Source organism: Sebastes umbrosus, chromosome 5 (assembly GCF_015220745.1).
Source record: "Sebastes umbrosus isolate fSebUmb1 chromosome 5, fSebUmb1.pri, whole genome shotgun sequence".
Lineage (NCBI taxonomy): Eukaryota > Metazoa > Chordata > Actinopteri > Perciformes > Sebastidae > Sebastes > Sebastes umbrosus.
The window spans coordinates 35,153,364-35,172,612 of NC_051273.1; the positions used below are offsets into that span (position 1 = coordinate 35,153,364).

General features: G+C 40.3%; 1 protein-coding gene and 1 long non-coding RNA gene across 3 annotated transcripts; both read left to right on the forward strand.

The window, feature by feature from the left end:
• The first annotated feature begins 5,948 nt into the window (after window positions 1-5,948).
• On the forward strand, window positions 5,949-8,377 carry LOC119487980. Its single transcript, XR_005206843.1, has 3 exons — window positions 5,949-6,084; window positions 8,091-8,187; window positions 8,366-8,377. It is a non-coding gene; the product is annotated as an uncharacterized LOC119487980 (long non-coding RNA).
• A 959-nt stretch (window positions 8,378-9,336) lies between these two features.
• LOC119487981 (macrophage mannose receptor 1-like) lies at window positions 9,337-18,775 on the forward strand. Of its 2 annotated transcripts, XM_037769085.1 has the most exons (7): window positions 9,337-9,907; window positions 10,144-10,217; window positions 10,416-10,606; window positions 14,803-15,019; window positions 15,961-16,308; window positions 16,499-16,596; window positions 17,031-18,775. In XM_037769085.1, the coding sequence occupies exons 1-7, from the start codon at window positions 9,900-9,902 to the stop codon at window positions 17,133-17,135; spliced, it is 1,041 nt and encodes a 346-aa protein (XP_037625013.1). In that variant the 5' UTR covers window positions 9,337-9,899; the 3' UTR covers window positions 17,136-18,775. The 2 variants fall into 2 exon arrangements, with proteins under 2 accessions (XP_037625013.1, XP_037625012.1); XM_037769084.1 differs by lacking the exon at window positions 9,337-9,907 and having other exon boundaries at window positions 10,084-10,217; window positions 17,031-18,774.
• The last annotated feature ends 474 nt before the right edge of the window (window positions 18,776-19,249 follow it).

A 19,249-nucleotide genomic window follows, 5' to 3' on the forward strand; every position in this document is an offset into this window, starting at 1 on the left:
TAAGTCAAAAACTACAACAGGTCGGCGCCAACTTAGGGAAAAACATGTATACATATGAAGCAGAGTGCTCCTACAATAGAGCTTCCAGATGAGTCAAATATAAATAACAATGCAGAATGTAATTGTGATGGAATTTTCTGTCAATTCCTCTCTCCTTGGTCTCAGAGTGTCCCTCTGTTGATTTATTGGGTTGGAGTCCTGTCTAGAGGAGCCACCGTTATCTGTACAGCTGTGTCTGTAGTGGGGACCATAGAGCCAGTCGCCGGGGCAAACAGGGTCAGAGATGCCAGAGGAACGGAGTAAGTCAAAACATGATAAGGGTAAAACACTGAGCACCAGGGAGGAAGGGCAGAGTTGTGAGGCCTTCATGCAGAGAACACCTCAATGGTGGAGACCTGACAGCTCCTTGATCAAGCTTCAATAAACCTTCTGTGTAAGACATCAACAGCTCCAGGGCCTCTTCTCTCCTATTGAGTTAACTTTTGTATCAGAAATTCCACCACACACTGTATGACCTCTCTAAGCAGCCCAACCAGGGACAGGGGTCGCAAATGAGCCTCGGCTAGAAATTGTCTATGCAAACACGTGTATCACCTTATTGTAACCTGTTACAGTGTTTTTTGCATTGTCCCTAACAGATAAACAAATAATTAAAGAAGCTGGGATCATCAAATGTTTGCCATTTGCGCTTGATGAATAACTTAAATGATTCTCTCGACCGACTACTAACGTGATATCTGCTCAAAATGAAATAGATTTGCCCTCACTTCACCTTGATGAACTTATTCTGAAGGTGTGGGAGCGTCAAAATAACAGACGCCAAGTCTCCATGAGTACAGACATTTCATCACAGCATCATATCTGACCCCAGCTTAAATTTACATGTATGGTTCGGTAGTACTTTACATAGGCAATTAAATGGCCTGGACTGACAAAGGATTGACAGTGTGCTCTGTGTGTATTTGTATACTCATCCTTTCTATCTGGTGTCCTATCACTCAGGTTCCTCACATTATGCTTACAAAGGAATGAACACAGCACGCCATGACAGAACAATGGACCTCATAGTGAAAGACGTCAAAATAGTTTCCACCCTCAGTGGGAATGTACAATCATTCCTGTGTCAAACCTTCCATGTTTCATCTCTGCAATAGTATCCCAGGTACTTTTTCACATCTGTTTGCCAATACAGTTGTATAAAAATATACGTAGTCTTTGTCTTAAATTTAACTTTAAGTCAGACTTGCTATAGACACTTAAATGTACCTGTTGCATAAAGCCTCTCTATGAGTGACTAATGTAAGACTGACTTATGGTACGTGTCCACAGCCTCTGTGCTTTCCACGCTCCCCATTCATTGTCTATGTAAGCAGCCACGCAATTCATTCTGGTAGCGTGGCATCGCGATTCGAGAGACTAGGCGTCACGACGCCCGCTCCTCATTTGCATAAAGTTGAGGGCTCGTCTACTTTATGTAAATCACGGGCGTCCGACACGACTCGTTGCCTCTCTAAACTCCCGAGGATCTTTTAAAATAAATGTTGTTGATCCAAAATAAAGACAGATTCATCAACTGCATGGATTATTTCTCGCCTCAAATGTTTTCAGAAACACATTTCAGTGAACTATTTACGTGAAATAAGAGAAGAAAGTTTCCAAACGAGCCTCCATACTGGTTCCGGTTTGAAAGCTGGGAGCAGCAGCCAACGTAAGCGTTCGTCCAATCAGGAGCCGAGTGCCTTGTTTCTAGGGACAGCACACCAAGCGTCCAATGTTGGGAAGCGTCGCGTCCCCTCGCGATAAAAAACGCCTCTGTGGACACGTACCATCAGATAGCCTGTCACGCAATGCATTATGGGTGCAATAAAACACAGCCTGCACCTCTGACTCTAGCCTTGAGGAAGCCTTTATGACCAAGGTCATTAAATACCAACCACTCCTCAATACCATCTCAGAGCAGGTTATAGGTGCAGACTACTTATTTTCATATTTGGCAGCCTAGGACACACTCACAGGTTGGTCGTTAGAGGGCTTCAACAACTTGGGATGCCCATGAAGGGGTCTCTGCTGTCATTAGACGCTGCTACTATCCCTGAGAACTGAGTAGGCCTACTGTGTTTTTTATCATAAACACCTATGTCAATGTCCCGTGATTTTGTGAATGTATTCTACGGCACATTTTAATATTTGTGTTTGACAAAAATCTTTCTCAGATCTTACCAGCAGAGTGTCGAGAGCATCGATCAGAGTGAGCGAGAAGCTGTTGAGAAAATATTTCGTTTTTCATTCTTTTTTTAATTTTATTTTCATCTCGATGTGACATAAGAACATTAAGTCGACCAAAAACGTTGAGAGAAAAAGTTTAAAAATGCACAATCAAAACATAAATTCATTAAAAACAATAATGAACAATATAGAAAAGGAGGAGGAGAAAAAAATATAATATAAAATAAAACGGGATAAGCGGTTGCAGATGGATGGATGGAAAATAAAAAATATAAAATATAATTATATGAGTTAATTGTATATCAAGACACTAATAAGAAACATTTTGTGATTCTTCATTTGGCTTTAAGGGTATGAATTTTGACAATTTACAGAATTTAAATATATGAATATAAAATGTAATCCTCAAAATATAAAAACTGACTGAAAAGAAGTTTTCTTGCGTCAGAATGATCCTATTATTCATTTAAAGTAAATAAGTAAAAGACTCATTAATAATAATAATAATAATAATAATATCAATTGTATTTATAGAGCACTTTTCATACAAGAGATGTAGCTCAAATGGCTCTACAATAAAAAAAATGCAGCACATTTAAACAAGACAGTAAAATTAGACAGTAAAAAGACAGTAATGATAAAATATATAAGTGAAAAAACAGGGACTATTAAGAATAATAATAAAAATGGGAGAATTATTTTTAAAAAATAAGAAAGATGACATTAATAGTAAGTCAAATTAATAAATAGGTTTTTCATTCATGAAACAAAAAATATGAGTATACCTGCGACTTTCATAAATCAAACATACTGCAGTATTTAAAAAATTTTCTTCTTCAGCTTTATTAGTTACATCTGCCCCAGATGTCCCTATCTGTCACAGGTGAGTGGGCGGAGCTCGTCATAAGGGAAAGCGTTGTTGAGGTAACTGTTGTAGGCGTGGTAGAACATGGATTTGATGTGCTGTCTGAAAAACGGAGCAGGTTATAGAGAGGACACTGGTTAATGACAATTAGTCATCAAGTCTGACATTTAGAGGTTGAGATGCTTCTTTAGTTCGTTCAGAGAAAAATTTATTATATGTGACAACAGAATAAAAAACCTGCAGTCTTGTTTATTCCACCTCAACTAGACTTTTTGTGATCACTTTCAGTAACAAATGTCCCTTTATTTTATTTCAACTTCTATCATCAATTATTTACATGTGACAAAATAGACTAAATGATCACTTTTCAGGTAGAATGCTGCATTCATGTGGTGTCATAATAATCGTAAGAATGAGTTCCCGACTGGGAAAATCCATGTGAACACCCCCTCAAGTCAGATCAACAATTCGGAAAGTCAGCAAAACTTTTGGTACACAACTTGCCGAGTCAGGTTAGGTGGTAAATGGACATGCATGGACTTATAAAGCGCTTTTCTAGTCTTCCTACCACTCAAAGCGCTTTAAACTACATGTCAGCATTCAGCCATTCACACACACATTCATACACTGATGGCAGAGGCTGCCATGCAAGGTGCCCATCAGGATCTAATCTAAATACTCATTCACACACCAATGGCACAGCCTTTGGAAGCAATTTGGGGTTCAATATCTTGCTCAAGGACACCTTGACAGGACCGGAGGAGCCGAATCCAACCGCCAACCTTCCGATCGGTGGGCGACCCGCTCTACCTCTGAGCCACAGCCGCCCCGATTATTACGCAGAAACATGGCAGACGAAAGAAAATGTTGGCCTGATGGCTAAAAACTTTTTATTAATTCACATATTGCATATCAATTATTTGCTCACATGTAATTTGGAATATTGTAACCGTTTGTTGCTGTCCAGGTAGAGTCACCTAGATTAGTTAGAAAAGTTATTTATTAGCATTAACCCTAATAGCATGTCAGGTAAAGCAATAGTTTAGTGGTTTTAGGAACAAGTCTGGGACAAAATCACTAATATACTGTTTCAGCATATACAGTACATGCGAGTGACAGCTGACTTGACGTTACCGCGATACCATAACGTTTCCTGTCCATGACAGAGTTAGCATGCGGCTTTAGCTGTGATGTCTAGCTCTGCTTTTCCTGTCAATGTGTGAAACCCAAAGTGTTTCCATCCTTTACTGGATGTGTAGTGTTGACCATGCTGGTTTTAACATGTGAGGGTGCAGGTCGTATCCATGCCGACCCTCCGCTGCTTTCTACTTTTTTATTTTGGCTCGCTGCGGCCGGTAGCTGTTTGTTTTGGTTGACGGATACTGAACGGATATGATCTCGTTACTCAGACTACAACAATAAAAGCGGTAACTTCCTTCTACCTCTGCATAGACTTAAATGAAGCAAATATTTTGATTCCGGCATTAAAAAATCAATTTAAAAATCGTGAAAAACAAAATTGCGATACATAGGTGAATCTATTTTTTTCCCCACTCCTAATACTTTGGTATATTTTGTGATTCTACTGGAACATGTTTACAAGTAGGGATGCTAATTTTGAAAAAAAACTTTAACCGATAACTGACCCTTGTTAACCGATTATTAACCGACAAGATTAGAGCGTCTCATAGCGGTGCGCCAGCTGCAGTGTACGAGCACAACAGACAACTGAGTCTCCAGTTCACCGTCAGGAGAGCTACTAGCAGCTACGATGCTGCATGTAGTGTCGCAGACATGCAACCATGTTCCCAGTAAAAGTCTCCACCGCACATTTAGTTTAGTTTATCAGGTTGTCCGCTGTGTGTCTGCCCGGCGTAACGTCACTCTGTCTGCCCGGATTAACGATAGCGATTGTCCGACAAACAGGGTGTGTTTTTGTGCTACTTTGGCATCTGTAGCTCTACTGGTGGCTTCGTGCTCGCCGCCGCTCTGTCATTGCGCCGTTACTTTTGTGAGTGTACGACAGACCGTATGTGTGTGGCGGCGGTGAGTGTGAGGTTGTTGGTGGCGCTCTAGCTGTGAACGTAGGTGTAGCAGTGTGTGTACAGTTTATTTGTCGGTGAATAAATGCTACGAGGCTACAACTCCTCCGCTCAAGCGAGCTATAGACTGGAGCCAACTTCCTGTATCCTGCAACTCCGGCTCCGCCTCTTAAGGTGGGCTGTTAAGGTAGACCAGCTTTTCTCCTTAAAGAGACGAGACGCTCCTCTGAGTTTTTCTCAGCTTTTTAATGAATTATTAATACTTATTTTAACCGTTTTAACCAATAGCATTAATCGGTTAAAGTTCTTAACGTCGGTTAATGCTTAAACGGTTAATTATGGACATCCCTATTTACAACACTCTGTTTGAGCTCCTGCTCACTGTTGTGATTGGTCAACTGAACTAGCCGCTTGGCAAAATGTGTTACTTAGTGACATCATCACGTTACAGAAGAAAGGACAGGACTTGATGCAAGGCGTTTCAGGCAGTTCAGGAGCAGTGTTTCTGTGGGGGAGAGTAACGTGGACGTGGACTTTGGGCTTTGTAACTCTGCAGACCTTTTACATGCACAAAAAACTATATAACACACTAAAGGAAAAGGAAAAAGCACAAAAGCATGATAGGTCCTATTTCAAGCTCATGAACACACCGAAGTTGGAAGAACAACTTCCCAACTCTGGAAGTGGGAACATCCGAGGAGCATTTGAATGCACCATAAAGTCTTGAATCTACAAAATGTCAACATTTCAGCAACTGTGGTCAACAGCCTCATTTGAGTTTGAAGACAACAGTGCAGTTTTATTTTGACAATATCTTGAAAAATGCCAAAACATTTTAACTATGTATTGAGTTTAAGAATAATTGCTGATTAATTGTTTAATTGTTTCAGCTTCTTTTACTCAAGTAAAAGATCTCAATTTCAATCTTCTTCCTGCACTGAAATCTACTTGGTAAGTTAAAAAATCACTTTGGGTTTTAATTCAAAACAAACTTAATTCCTCTTTCATGCCCATTTTATAAAGATAGTCTTGTTTTTTGAGGAGAAGGTTTCAATTGATTCATAAAAGAGGCAAGTTTGAGGAGAGAAGTTGTGCTTGACGAACAATTTTTTTTTTTTTTGCATCCAAAGCTCCTTATTGAAAGTCTGCTTTCAGAGAGAGAGTTTATCAGTGGCCTAATGCAACTACGTACATTTACTCAAGTACTGTACTCATGTACCAATTTGAAATACTCATATTTTACTTGAGTTTTTCATCCCATTCCTGTCCAGAGAAAAAGCACATATCTCCAGATGTGTTGATGTTGAATGTTTGTGATAAACTGAAGGATGACGTGTTCCTTTATGAGTTGAGAAAATCCTCCTTCTGAAGCTAAATAAAGTCTATGGTGCATTGATGTAGATTAAACTAGCCAACAGGACATAAAGGAGTTCAAATGCAACATACTCATTAATGCAGCAGTAATATTAAGCCATAAACAATAATAATAATAATAATAATAAATAATAGTAAAACACTGACAGGGAACATTTTGCTGACACGTCAATACTTTAACTACATTTAGATGATACCTTTACTTCAGTAAGGTTTTGAATGCAGGACTTTTACTTGTAGTGGAGTACTTTCACAGTTTGGTATTACTAATTTAACTGCAGTAAAGGATGTGAATACATCCTCCACCACAGTATTGTGCTCTGGATGTCTGCGTGTGTCAGAGTTACCTGACAGCAGCCATCTCCTCCTCAGTGAACTGACGAGCCGTAGCATCACTCAGCAGCCAAACAAACAGAGTCACGCACACGGTAGCGAGCATGGAGAGACACGAGGACACATGACAAATATGTATAAAAAGTGAAAAATTAGGATCTAAAACTTAGAATAGGGCAGAAGTGAAAACAGGAATAAAATATAAGATATATATAAATAATACATATATATATATAGCTTATTTGTGGTAGACATGGTGTGCAGTAATTACAAAATGAATAAACTGTAATGTAAATAGGAATGTAGAAGTAATGAATGTACAGAGATGTAAACAGGTAAAACAGTAAGTAAAAGTATTTATAGGTAAATACTTTACACATTAGTTTAACTCATCCTTTTTTATCATTTATAAACATAATAGTTGATAATCAATCAATAATCCCTCCAAAATACCACATTAAGACACCAAGACCTTGAGTAACACCAGAGAAAAAGCCATGCTGGGATTTGATATCAAAAACTTTTCACATTTGGAGATTTCTGCAAGAATTGTATTTTTCGGCAACTGGATGGCGAGCACTTCTGTTGTGTAAACTGCTCAGAAACCCCCTTAATGTCAATCTATCTAGGAAAGCCATCCATCTTCTGAATGCTCTAGGTCTGTAGTTTGTGGCTGTAAAGTTGCATGAGGCTGTGATTATCCTAGAGGTCACCACAGGTCATTTTATACAGTGAGGTCAAGTTTAAAAAAATGGTCTCACTACATTGGATCCACAAGAGTCTCTGCTTTACAGTGATACCCAATTTATGCAATTCTAAGACTGTTTAGGGACCTCAGTATGCAGAAAAAACATTCTTAGAAATGGCAAAAATTACACATTTATACTGCATGCAAAAAAACTGCATGTGATTATCATAAAGTGGGCATGTCTGTAAAGGGGAGACTCGTGGGTACCAATAGAACCCATTTACATTCACATATCTGGAGGTCAGAGGTCAAGTGATCCCTGTGAATATGGCCATGCCAGTTTTTCCTCACCAAAATTGAGCCTAAATTTGGAGGGTTATTTCACAGATCCCACAGCACGCTATCTGACCGCAGTTTAAATTTGTTAAAATTTGCATTTAGTTTGGTTTGGTAGTACTGAACAAAGGCAAATTGAATCCTAAGTCTGGACTGATAAAGGAGTTACTGTGTATTATGTGTGTAATTGTGTACTGTGTACTGTGTATTGTGTGTGTGATACCAGGCAGCAGTTTCCTGGCAGCGTCTTTGGCCAACCTCAGCAGCGGTCCTAAACAGAGCCAACCTGGCTCCAGCTCCATCCCCGCCCTCCCTGCCAACAGGTGAGCTGACAGCAGACTACACCATTACACACACACACAAACACACACGCACGCACACACATGCAGGGCAGTTTAACTATTACTAATATGAAGAGAAAATACCTCCAAGATGCAGAAAACTAACTTGTGATTTATTCATCGTCCTCCTCTGTACCTCTGATGTTGGTTATGAACACAGAGGCGTTGACGGAGCTCGGTTTCCCAAAACCTTCAGAGAAACTTTTTAAAATTAGACATGAACGCAGCATAACTATTTAACAAACTTTAACAGGAATCTACCGTTTGTCTTTGCTAATAATCAGACTTGACCAAAGATGTTTACAGTATTAAAAGTCCTCTGAAATAATTCTGAAATCTCACTTTTTATTCATGTTTTGACAAAAATCTTTCTCAGATATTACCAGCAGAGTATCGAGAGCATCAGAAAAGTACTGCACATTAGTAAACACTTGAGTGTTTGTGTTGACCTTATTGATCTGAATCTGTAACTAAAGGTATCAGATAAGTGTAGTGAAGTAAAAAGTAAAATTTTCCCTCTGAGATGTAGTGAAACATGAAAAGCAGGAAAAATTGTGTTAAATACAGGATAGGGAGCATTTCTATTGGCTCTCAACGGCTCTCAACATGGCCACTGTGAGCCTCTAACGGTGCTAACAGCGCTAACACTGCAAACAATGGCGAAAGTGCTGACATAGATAACAGTGTTTACCTGAGGGGCAATTGGAGGGTGGGTGCTACGCTACCGCAATGACGGTCGGGACGGCATTACCAGCTGTAACCATTGTATGAGAGCAGTGCAGAGTTGTGGCCCTGGGTGAGTCAGTGGGGCACGCTCACATGCACGAACATGCACTAAAAGCACGCCTGGCTGTCCGGCTATGTCAACAAAGCGAAAGAGAAGCTCTGATTACAACACACACAGAGGGAGAGAGACTTCATTCTCTGAATGAACCGCTACAGAGTTCACTTGACAGTGGTCCAAGAGTGCTCCTTCAAGGCGGACCCCAGAGAGAGAGCGGTGGTTTGGTCAGCGCCAGAGTTTGAATCCGGCGTTCACACCAACCCAAACGAAACACACTAGGGGGGTAAACGCTCCAGGGTTCGGTTCAACTGGACAAAACAAGGTTGGTGTGAACGTGCTATCCGAACGTCTTTAGTGGACATAAATGATGGTGCCAGCTTGCCCCAATAGCACCATATTACAGCCCATGAGCAGCTCCTGTCTACAGCGCACTCCCTCAATACTGGACCAATTTCAGATGTTGTCCCTATTAGTCAGTGAAACACAAAAACTACGAAAGAAAATGGGGTCTAGGTTGAAAAATATCGAAGTTACGCTCAAATAAAACTATTTAGTTCTGTCTCCTGAGTGGTCTCCCTGCTCTCTGTCCAACCTTGAGATGGCTCTTAACAGCAGGTATGTTACCTGAATGTTTACATCACTTCCTTAAAATGAATAATAATCATTCATCACAGATAAACTTTATTACATTCATCATATACATACATGGAATTTGACCTCTGCATTTAACCCATCCTAAGCATAAGGAGCAGTGGGCTGCTGTGAAGCAGTCCAGTGAGCAACTTGGGTTTCAGTGTCTCGCTCACGGACACTGGGACATGCAGACAGGAGGAACCGGGGATCAAACCTCCAACCTCGTGGTTAAAGGACGACCGGCTCAACCCACTGAGTCCCAGATGTTCATGGCTTTATGAGGCTGTGGTCAGTAAGGAGCCCTCATCATGTTGGAACCATCAAACCAAATATCAAAAAAGCCTAACAGCCTGTTCAGTACACATACAGTAAGCAAACATATACAGTTTATCTGTCATAAAGAAAAATAAACCCTGATAGGCAAATAATTGTTCCCTGAACCACTTTGCATAAAGTCGAAAGTGCAGCTAAGAGGGTAATGTATAACGTAATATATAGTCTCAACATCTGCACATGTACAGTCACAGACTGAAAGAGAGGAGCAGAGAAGAGATGAGGATGGAAAAAGTTCTTCTCAGCATCGTCGCTCTGTCAGGCAAGAGTTTGATATGTTTTTATTAATTTCCCATTTTTAATAATATGTATAGTGGTATCCCTGTGACATTACTTTAGGTGTACAATACTCTCCCTTCTTTGATGTACAGTCTAACTTTAATGTAAAATGATCATCTACATTAGTGAGTTATTTGTCATTTCTATTAAATCTAATAAAAATGCATGTGTGTCACTACAGGGCTGTGTGCTGTCTCATCACCTGCTAAACGTCAATACCATTTTGTTTATGACCTGAAGAACATGACTGAAGCACAAAGTTACTGCAGAGAGAAATACACAGACCTGGCCACTATAGACAACATGGAGGATATGACGATCCTGAACAACACGGTGGATTTAAACAAAACGGTCTACCTACATAACAGCTATGTGAGTTCACTTTTCTCTCTCAGTATGTCAGTGACAGCTGACGTAAAATCTGAGCCTACATAGTAACTAATAACTATACATACAGTAGTCGCCTCTTAAATGTATTAGAGTAGAATTAGAAAGTGTTTTTATTATAAACGTCCCTCGTAATGCTTCACCAGACAGTGTTTTCCTGTTAAGCTGCAGTGGAGGGATGCTAACAAAAGGAGGGGATTTTGGATTAGAAAGACTGTAACTTTGGAAGATATCCACGAACATCAGAAGCTTCATATTAACTTCACATCAACTTCTGAATATATTCTTATGCAGAATGAGGGCTGTGGATTTCATCCTTCCTCATTTACATTGAAAGAGCATTACAAGGGGACCTCTTAATGTCCAGTATGAAAAGCAGAAAGCAAAACCTCTTTCAATGTTCGTATGGGAACCTGACTGTGTCATGTTCTGGCGGTGCCAGCCTCTTATTATTTACTTTTGTGATTTTGGATTTGGTGTTTTTGTTTATATTTCTGGTGTTTCCTGTTTTATTTTGGTAGTTCACTCCTCCTGTATCTTGTCTGGTTTTACTTCCCTCCTTTGTTTGTTTTCCCGCCTTTTGTTGATTGTCTGCCCCGCCCTGATTTGTTTCACCTGTATGTAATCTTGTCTGTTACTTAAGCCTGTGTGTTTCCCCTCTGTCCTTGTCGGTTCGTCTTGTCTCCCCTGTCCCGTCTACCTTGTCCTCCGTGTTCATTGTTTCCTCCAGCTATGGTCTCAGTGTTCCTCCTGCCCGTGTTCTCGTATCCTCTGGTTTGTAGTTTTGTTACTCTGCGTTTGGGTCAACGTTGTAAACAGATCACGACAGACTGTTGTTTTAAGACAGACTTGAACAATGGTGTACCTATCCTTTGAGAGTTTTGCAAACTGAAACTCTGCTGTGAAAGTTGAGCCAAAGCAATTGTAAAATCCTCTAATAAAGACGTAGAGGAACAAACTGATAGGCAGTATCAAGACTGTAAATGGAAAGTTAATGTAAAACAAGAAAATGCAATTCCTGCTGAATATGCGTGGGAATGCTGACAGCTAAAATGAATTGCAAAGCATTGCTGAAAATGCAGAAATGTGAAATGACTTGCCGAAAAATGTTAAAGCTCGAATGCATTGCACTGCTGAAAAACCTAGAAGTTGAGATGTGACACTGGCAGAGTTGGTTGCCATGATGATTGGGTAAAAGTCAGGAGTACAGAGGGGAGGGGCAGACAGCATCTAAACTGACAGTTGATTGTAAACTGGAAAAACAAAGTTCGGAAACTTGTGTTTGGTGGATTATTTCTCTGTTGTTACAATGCTAATTGGCATTGTATTCTACATCGTTGGACAGCCTGTTTATTTACCTTCGCAATGATGTCCCACTTGTAAGGATCATGCATTTGTGGGATGAGCAGCACAGCTGATTATGTGGGTAGCGCCCAAGAAACATTTGCCAAAATGCTCTAAACAGTGTATTCTCATAAGGCTACCAGGAAGCCTGCAATGACTGCCCTTCACCGTCAGGCCCGTTTGCGCTGGTGTCGACAACACAGACAATGGAACCTGAACATGTGGGGGAATGTCATGTTCAGTGATGAGTCCAGGTTCTGTCTGCCAAAGTTGGATTGCAGGGTCAAAGTATGGAGACGACACGGAGAACGCTATGCTGATTGTTGCACCGATGGAGTAACAGCTTTTGGTGGGGGCAGTGTCATGGTGTGGGGGGCGGCATCTCCCTCACTGGCAAAACAAGGCTTGTCATCATTGAAGGCCATCTCAATGCAGTGAGATATCGGGACGAGATTCTGCAGCCAGTGGCGATCCCATATCTCCACAATCTGGGACCTAACTTCATCCTCCAAGATGACAACGCTCGCCCCCACAGAGCCAGGGTTATCACAGACTACCTCCACAATGTGGGAGTAGAGAGAATGGAACGGCCTGCCAAGAGTCCACACCTCAACCCAATTCAACATGTGGGATCAGGTTGGGCGTGCTGTACGTGTTAGAGTGACCAGCACAACCACACTGGCTGACCTGCAACCAATCCTGGTTGAGGAATGGAACGCCATCCCACAGCAACGTGTGACCAGGTTGGTGACCAGCATGAGGAGGAGGTGCCAGGCTGTTGTGGCTGCGTATGGATCTTCCACCGCTACTGAGGCTCCTGACGGTGTATTAAATGAATAAAGTGTAAAATAGCCAATATGTCATGTTTGTTCCTTGTTACTGATAGAGAGTTCAATCATCCAATCCACCAAACAACTCAAAACAAGAGTCAACACCAACAGGAGAATACACTGTTTACCATTGACGGAGCATTTTGGCAAATTTTTCTTGGGCGCTACCCACATAATCAGCTGTGCTGCTCATCCCACAAATGCAAATAATGCCTGTATGTAAATAAACAGGCTTTCCAACGATGTAAAATACAATGACCATTAGCATTGTAACAACAGAGAAATAATCCACCAAACACAAGTTTCCGAACTTTGTTTTTCCAGTATATACAAAACTACCTGTCAAATCCCTTCTTCCTAGTCCAAAAACATGAGTCAAATCGCCAACATATTATTATCATCAGAGAGAAGAGACTCGAATGTATTGATGTTGATGTTATGTGTGTAGAGTCAAAAATGTGATCACGGGAGCAGGTTAGAAAAGTGCCTTTGTCTGCTTTCCTTGAGACATTCCTCATCTGATTTAACATGCTTTCTATGGAGCAGTTTGTTGGACTTACTCTAACTGTGAGGATCCTAGAGCCAAATGTGTGACTCTGTTTGATTCCATAGTTACATGACTGCGATCAGCACACAATTTCTTACAATTTTACCTACATTTTATGTATGAAGAGGGAAAATTGTGGGTGTGGGAGCAATTTGTTCGGAAAAGTTACAGAAGATTTTAAAGGTCCTCTCCACTCTAGCTTTGAACATTCCGTCCAATACAAACCCATTATTGGACGGAATAATGGAAACACCATTAAACTGTGATCATTGTAAAATGATCACAGTTTAAGCCTGAAAACACCATCAAACTTAAACTGTGATCATTCAAAAACTGTAAAAGATATAAAAATTCTGAATGTTGTACATTGAAAAAAAAATGTGAAAAAAGCTTAATATATCTTAAAGGGACTGTTTGTAAGATTCAAAATGCTTGTTAACAGCAACACCTGTAACAGTCAGTGTCGGGCTCGCGCTCGCTCGCTCGTTCTAAATAGACATGAACGAGCATCGCTCAAAACAGTGAGGCGACACACGTCAGCTAAAACCACAATATCACTCTATATTTCAGCTGCTTGGCAGTAATGTTAGCTGACCAGACGAAGGTCTCTCCATGAATCAATGCTGATCCTAGTGTTGGCTTTTCCTGCCTCAGCCTCCCGACCGCAGCCGGAGGGAACAGGGGAGATGCCGGAGTTTTGGTCGGAGACGATAACGTTTCTCTCTGCGGAGCCCCGTCACTTCAGAAGACACGGGAAACCTCTGTTGGTCTGGAGGAGCTGCAGCATTTATTTCTGCACAAACGTCTACTGAACATTTACTAGATATTCTCAGAGCTACGAAGTCTTCTGCAGTGTGGAGTGTGCGCGCATGCACGTGAGAGTGGAGCGAGCTGAGTGAAGGCAAGCAGGCAGAGGAGCAGAGCACAGCAGAGACTCCGGTCCTGGAGACCAAAGCTACGGTCTCCCCCGCGTCCTCCGACCACGGCCAACACTCTTTTGCAAGACGGGCTTCACTAGATAGAACTTTGCGGTTTCGGTGCTTACGTGTAGTTTGTGTTGGAGTCTCGTCTGAACAGTGTAGCCATATGCGAGCGCGGCGCATATGCGAGCACGGCACATATGCGAGCGCGCATGGGACACCGACCCGGGTGATTTATACGTGTAAGAAGTTACAAACAGTCTCCTTAAAAAGTATAAATGGTAGAAAAAGTTGAATGTAAAGAGCTGAATATTTTGATATTTGAACGGTTTCTGAAGCTGAAAGTATGCAGAAGTATTGAGACTCCAAAAACCTTTCGGAAGAAATAGAAGTTGAACCTTAGAAGGTATCTTCAACTGATAAATAAAGATTTGGAAATCACACTGTAAATGCTGTATTACAGAATTCACACAAATATTGTCTTGAACAAATTAGAGCAGGGTCTAATTCTTTATATCACAAAGAAAATATTGTTTTCAGCGAGCCTGGATAGGGCTGTACGTTGGCCTGGGCAGCTGGAATTGGTCACTGTCAGACACAAGTTTCTACAAACACGGGGAGACGGAGTTCAGACGATGGGCCTCTGGAGAACCGAACAACATGAACAATGAACACTGCACGCAAATGTATGATGATGGACTATGGAATGACCTCTATTGTGGTGGACACTTGAAGGCAGTCTGCTTATATGTCAGAGGTGAGAATATTAACTAGTGAAGTTTCCCTTCTCTGCTTCTCTTTGTTTGAATTATTTTGGCCTTATCAGTCAGTCAATCAAACTAACTTTATTTGTATAGCACCTTTCATACAGGTTAGTGCAATTCAAAGTGCTTCACAGGTGACTGACAAGCTGATAATTAGACAGCACAAATGTAAACTGTAAAATTATTTGAGAGTAATGCACACAAAAAATAGAAATGATAAAAATTAAATATTAAAACCAATGAAATAGATTAAAAAAACAAGAGAAAAATAGATAGAAAAACATTTTAAAACATGAAAACATCAAATGTTATTTCATTTATTCAACAGCTGTAGTTACTTTTCAGATTAAGATTGTACTTTGAAAAATATGAGCAGCTTGTAAAATACAATACGTTGTTATATATCAAACCAGTGGTTCCCAACCTTTATACCAGCCGCCACACTGGTTTTGTTCTCACCTTGTGAGTCTATGTGAGTCATCATGGCAAAATGTGATACTGGAGACACCTACTGTAACAGGAATACCACAGAGGATGTCTGAGTACTTTACCAGCTGTTTATACAGAATGGACAGATTCTGTCACTGTGATAGCATCACAACCGTACAAGATGCAGTAACGAAACTTAACAGGTGTGTAGCTGAGATCAAAACTAAGGCCAAGTTTGAAGATGGATGTGGTTTGAACAAGGAGGGTAGGAAGTGTGGAATGGGCCATTGATATTAAGGACATTTTTATTCACATGGAGAGACTGGTAAATACTCAATAACATTTATTAACATGATAATGTCTTACATTTTTATTTTTACAAATCCATTAGTTTATTGATGTGATTCCTTATCTCAGTGGATTTATATGATATATTATGTTGCATGGATGGAAGGCTGTATTCTGTGATGCCTCTACACAGCACTTCACTGTGATCTATTTTCAGGGCCGAATGTGAAATTTATCTTCATCAACATGTCCATGACATGGACTGACGCCCAGAGCTACTGCAGAGATCGCTACACAGACCTGGCCAGTGTGAGAAACATGACAGATAACCAGAAGGTACAGGAGCTGGTACCTGCAGGAGAAAAAGTCTGGATCGGCCTTTTCAGAGAGTACTTGAAGTGGTCGGACGGAAGTAACTCCTCATTTAGGTACTGGAGACAGGATACTCGGGAGCCTAATAACAACGATGGGCAGGAGGCTTGTGTGGCTGCAAACTTCGGCCTCTCTGGACGATGGGAGGACTGGCCCTGTGACGACAAGAGAGCATTCATTTGCTACAGTCTACGTGAGTGGTAAACAATGATTCAAATAGTATTCAGATTTAGGTTTACGTTATCATCTGATAATATAACAAAATCAATAGAAAACATCAAGTTCTGGAGGATGTCACTACCACATTTTCCCTGTCATTGTATAAACTGCTGAAATTCTACTCATCATATGAACAGAGAGTTTGTCATTTTTCTTTTTCACAGCTACAACAACAAAGCAAGTGATAAGACTGAGTCTGCTGAAAGAGGACCCCTCTCTGGATCTGAATGACCCTGCTGTGATGGAGAGCATCTTGAAGCAGGTAAATCATGTTTTCTACTTTTATTCAAAAACAGAACAACTAAATGACTCTTAAAGGCAAATTAAAATAGGATAAGATAAAACTTGACTGATTCCCAGAGTTACAGCAGTACAAGAAACAGTCTGAGGCGGTAGGAAACAGATGAAGATCTACATAAAATAATAAATACAGCAAAATAAGAACATGCAGTAAATGACATTCAAAGGCTGTATACAGTATATTACAATACTTTGGCCATATACATGACATGCATGAGTGTTGTGTAGGAAGCCGTGCAGAAGTAAAGAGTCTAGTAGCCATCTTAGGGAAAAACATGTATACATATGAAGCAGAGTGCTCCTACAATAGAGCTTCCAGATGAGTCAAATATAAATAATAATGCAGAATGTAATCTCTGTATGTGAGTGATAATGTTGAGGAGTTTTGTATCTCAGCTCAAACAGAGGCTGAAGGACCAGGGGGTGAATGACGACATTAAACTGAGCTGGAAGAAGCAGCCGGATGGAAAAGTCTTCCACAAGGAGAAGAAGAAGGACTAAAAGAATGAGCTTTAATGTTGAATTGCTCTGTCTGTTTTCATCAGAGAAAAGTGGATTCCTTTCCTCAAAGTCCTCATGTAACGGGTCAGAATAGAGCTGCAAACAATTAGCTGATTAATCAATTAGTCGCAACTATTTTGAAAATGAATTAATGCTTTTAGTCTAATGTTGTGAAGAATCTTTAAAAGCTATTTTGAATAAAAAAAAAACTTCATTAAAGAGTAGTATTGCATCCAAAAATAAACATGAAACCTTCAAAATGCAAACTTATACAGAACATAATTATAGGTATTATTGTTATGCTGTCATCTAATTAGGGATGCAAAACTTTAAGGAATTTCCCTAAAATTATTTACGTGACTTTTCATGTGATTGTAATATCTTCGAAGCAAAAAATACCAAATATTCGCTGGTTCCAGCTTCTCAAATATTCTTTGTGACAATGGGTCTGTAACTCTGGTTTTAAGGTTCTTTTGGTAGTATTCCTTGGTGGCGGCGCATCAAACAATTAATGTGGCTCCTTTCCCCCTCCCCCTCTCCACTGGGTTTCTTCAAGTTTCTTTTTGTCATTTTAACTTTTGAATCAAAGAGCGGCAGTCCCGTGACCCGGAAGTAAAAGGAAACATGTCAAAATAAAAGCCAAGAAGATAGTTTGGTAATTCTATAAAAGTGTAACTTTACTGTTATTTTAGCATAGGATCGGGGGAACGGTAGAAGATAAATAGGCTAAATAAATACATACATAGCTGCATAAATAGATTTTTTTTTAGTTTTGTTCTTTTCATTAACACACAAATGTCTTTTATCCCAAATGTGTGTGATCAATTACAGGGAGGGTCTCTACAGATGTTATACAGAACTCTCACGTAATTGAAACTTTTCTCTCTCACACTCTTACTATGGGCTGTTTTTTATATGTGGCTACTCCTTTCAACACACCCGACACTTCCACCAGATCCCTTGCACTCCTCTAGGAAGGCTGCAGTCTGGTAGTTGTAGTTCTGTTTTCACCCAGTAGAGTGTACCATAGGACCAGTAGTCTATTTCATGCTCGAGACAGGAGTCCGGTTGGAGCCAGATACATAGAAAGGATGATAGAAGGCTACTTTAGCTTATTTGAATAAGATTATTTCACAGTTATTAAGCAGTGAATATGTTCATAATGCTCTATGATCTAGCTCTCAAAAGACACAAAGATACACAATCCTTTTTGTTATTTTTCCAGACATGGTCAATGCAGAGCCTGGCAAATTATGATTAAGATAATGTATTGTATTTTTGGGTTGTTTTTTTTGTGATGTACTATTTAGTTGTGCAGCGTGAATTAAAAGCCTAATTAATTAAATGAAAATTGCCTTTGTGGTCCTTTCCAGCAGAGGTCCCCACCTCACCGTCTCAGAGCAGTGGCTCTGTGCATGTCTCCTCCTCTTATCTCCTGTGCTTGATCATGCGCTGTGCATGTGCCATCAGTGTGCCTGCACTGAGTAGACCCCCAAATACAGCACTGAGGGAGAAATACAGATAAGGAGAAGACGGCTGGACTTCACCTGCTATGATTGATGCCTAATGGACATTTCTGTTCATGTGTGTGTCCATGGAAAATATACAGAAACTGTGATGGACCTTGCATTTAACACTTTAATTTCTCATTAAAGGTTCATTATTTTTCACACACCATTATTTTGTATGCTTTGAACTGCATCAAGATAAACAGCCTTAACTCTACACTTGGACTCTGCATCTCTTTGTTTCTACACTCTCACCTGAGCACAAAATAGTGTCCTGATCCGACACCCTGAAGCGATTGCTGCCACACCTATTGATCTATAAAAATACACATTCTCTCACACAGTAGGCTCCCAAATAACTTAACAACAAAACGTTGTTTTTTTTCGTTTTTGAACTATAAATGAATTACGGATTATCCGATGATATCCGATGATATCCGATGATGATATTTCATACATCGGACTCATTGAACGCAGACCCGACCTGCTGATGCGAATTCAATCCGTGCTGGACCCGTTCAGAGACGCCAGTCTGCAGTGTAGTTCATACACTTCACTGATAAACCAGAGATAATGTGCAGTAACAATGAGCTTCATGATCAAAGA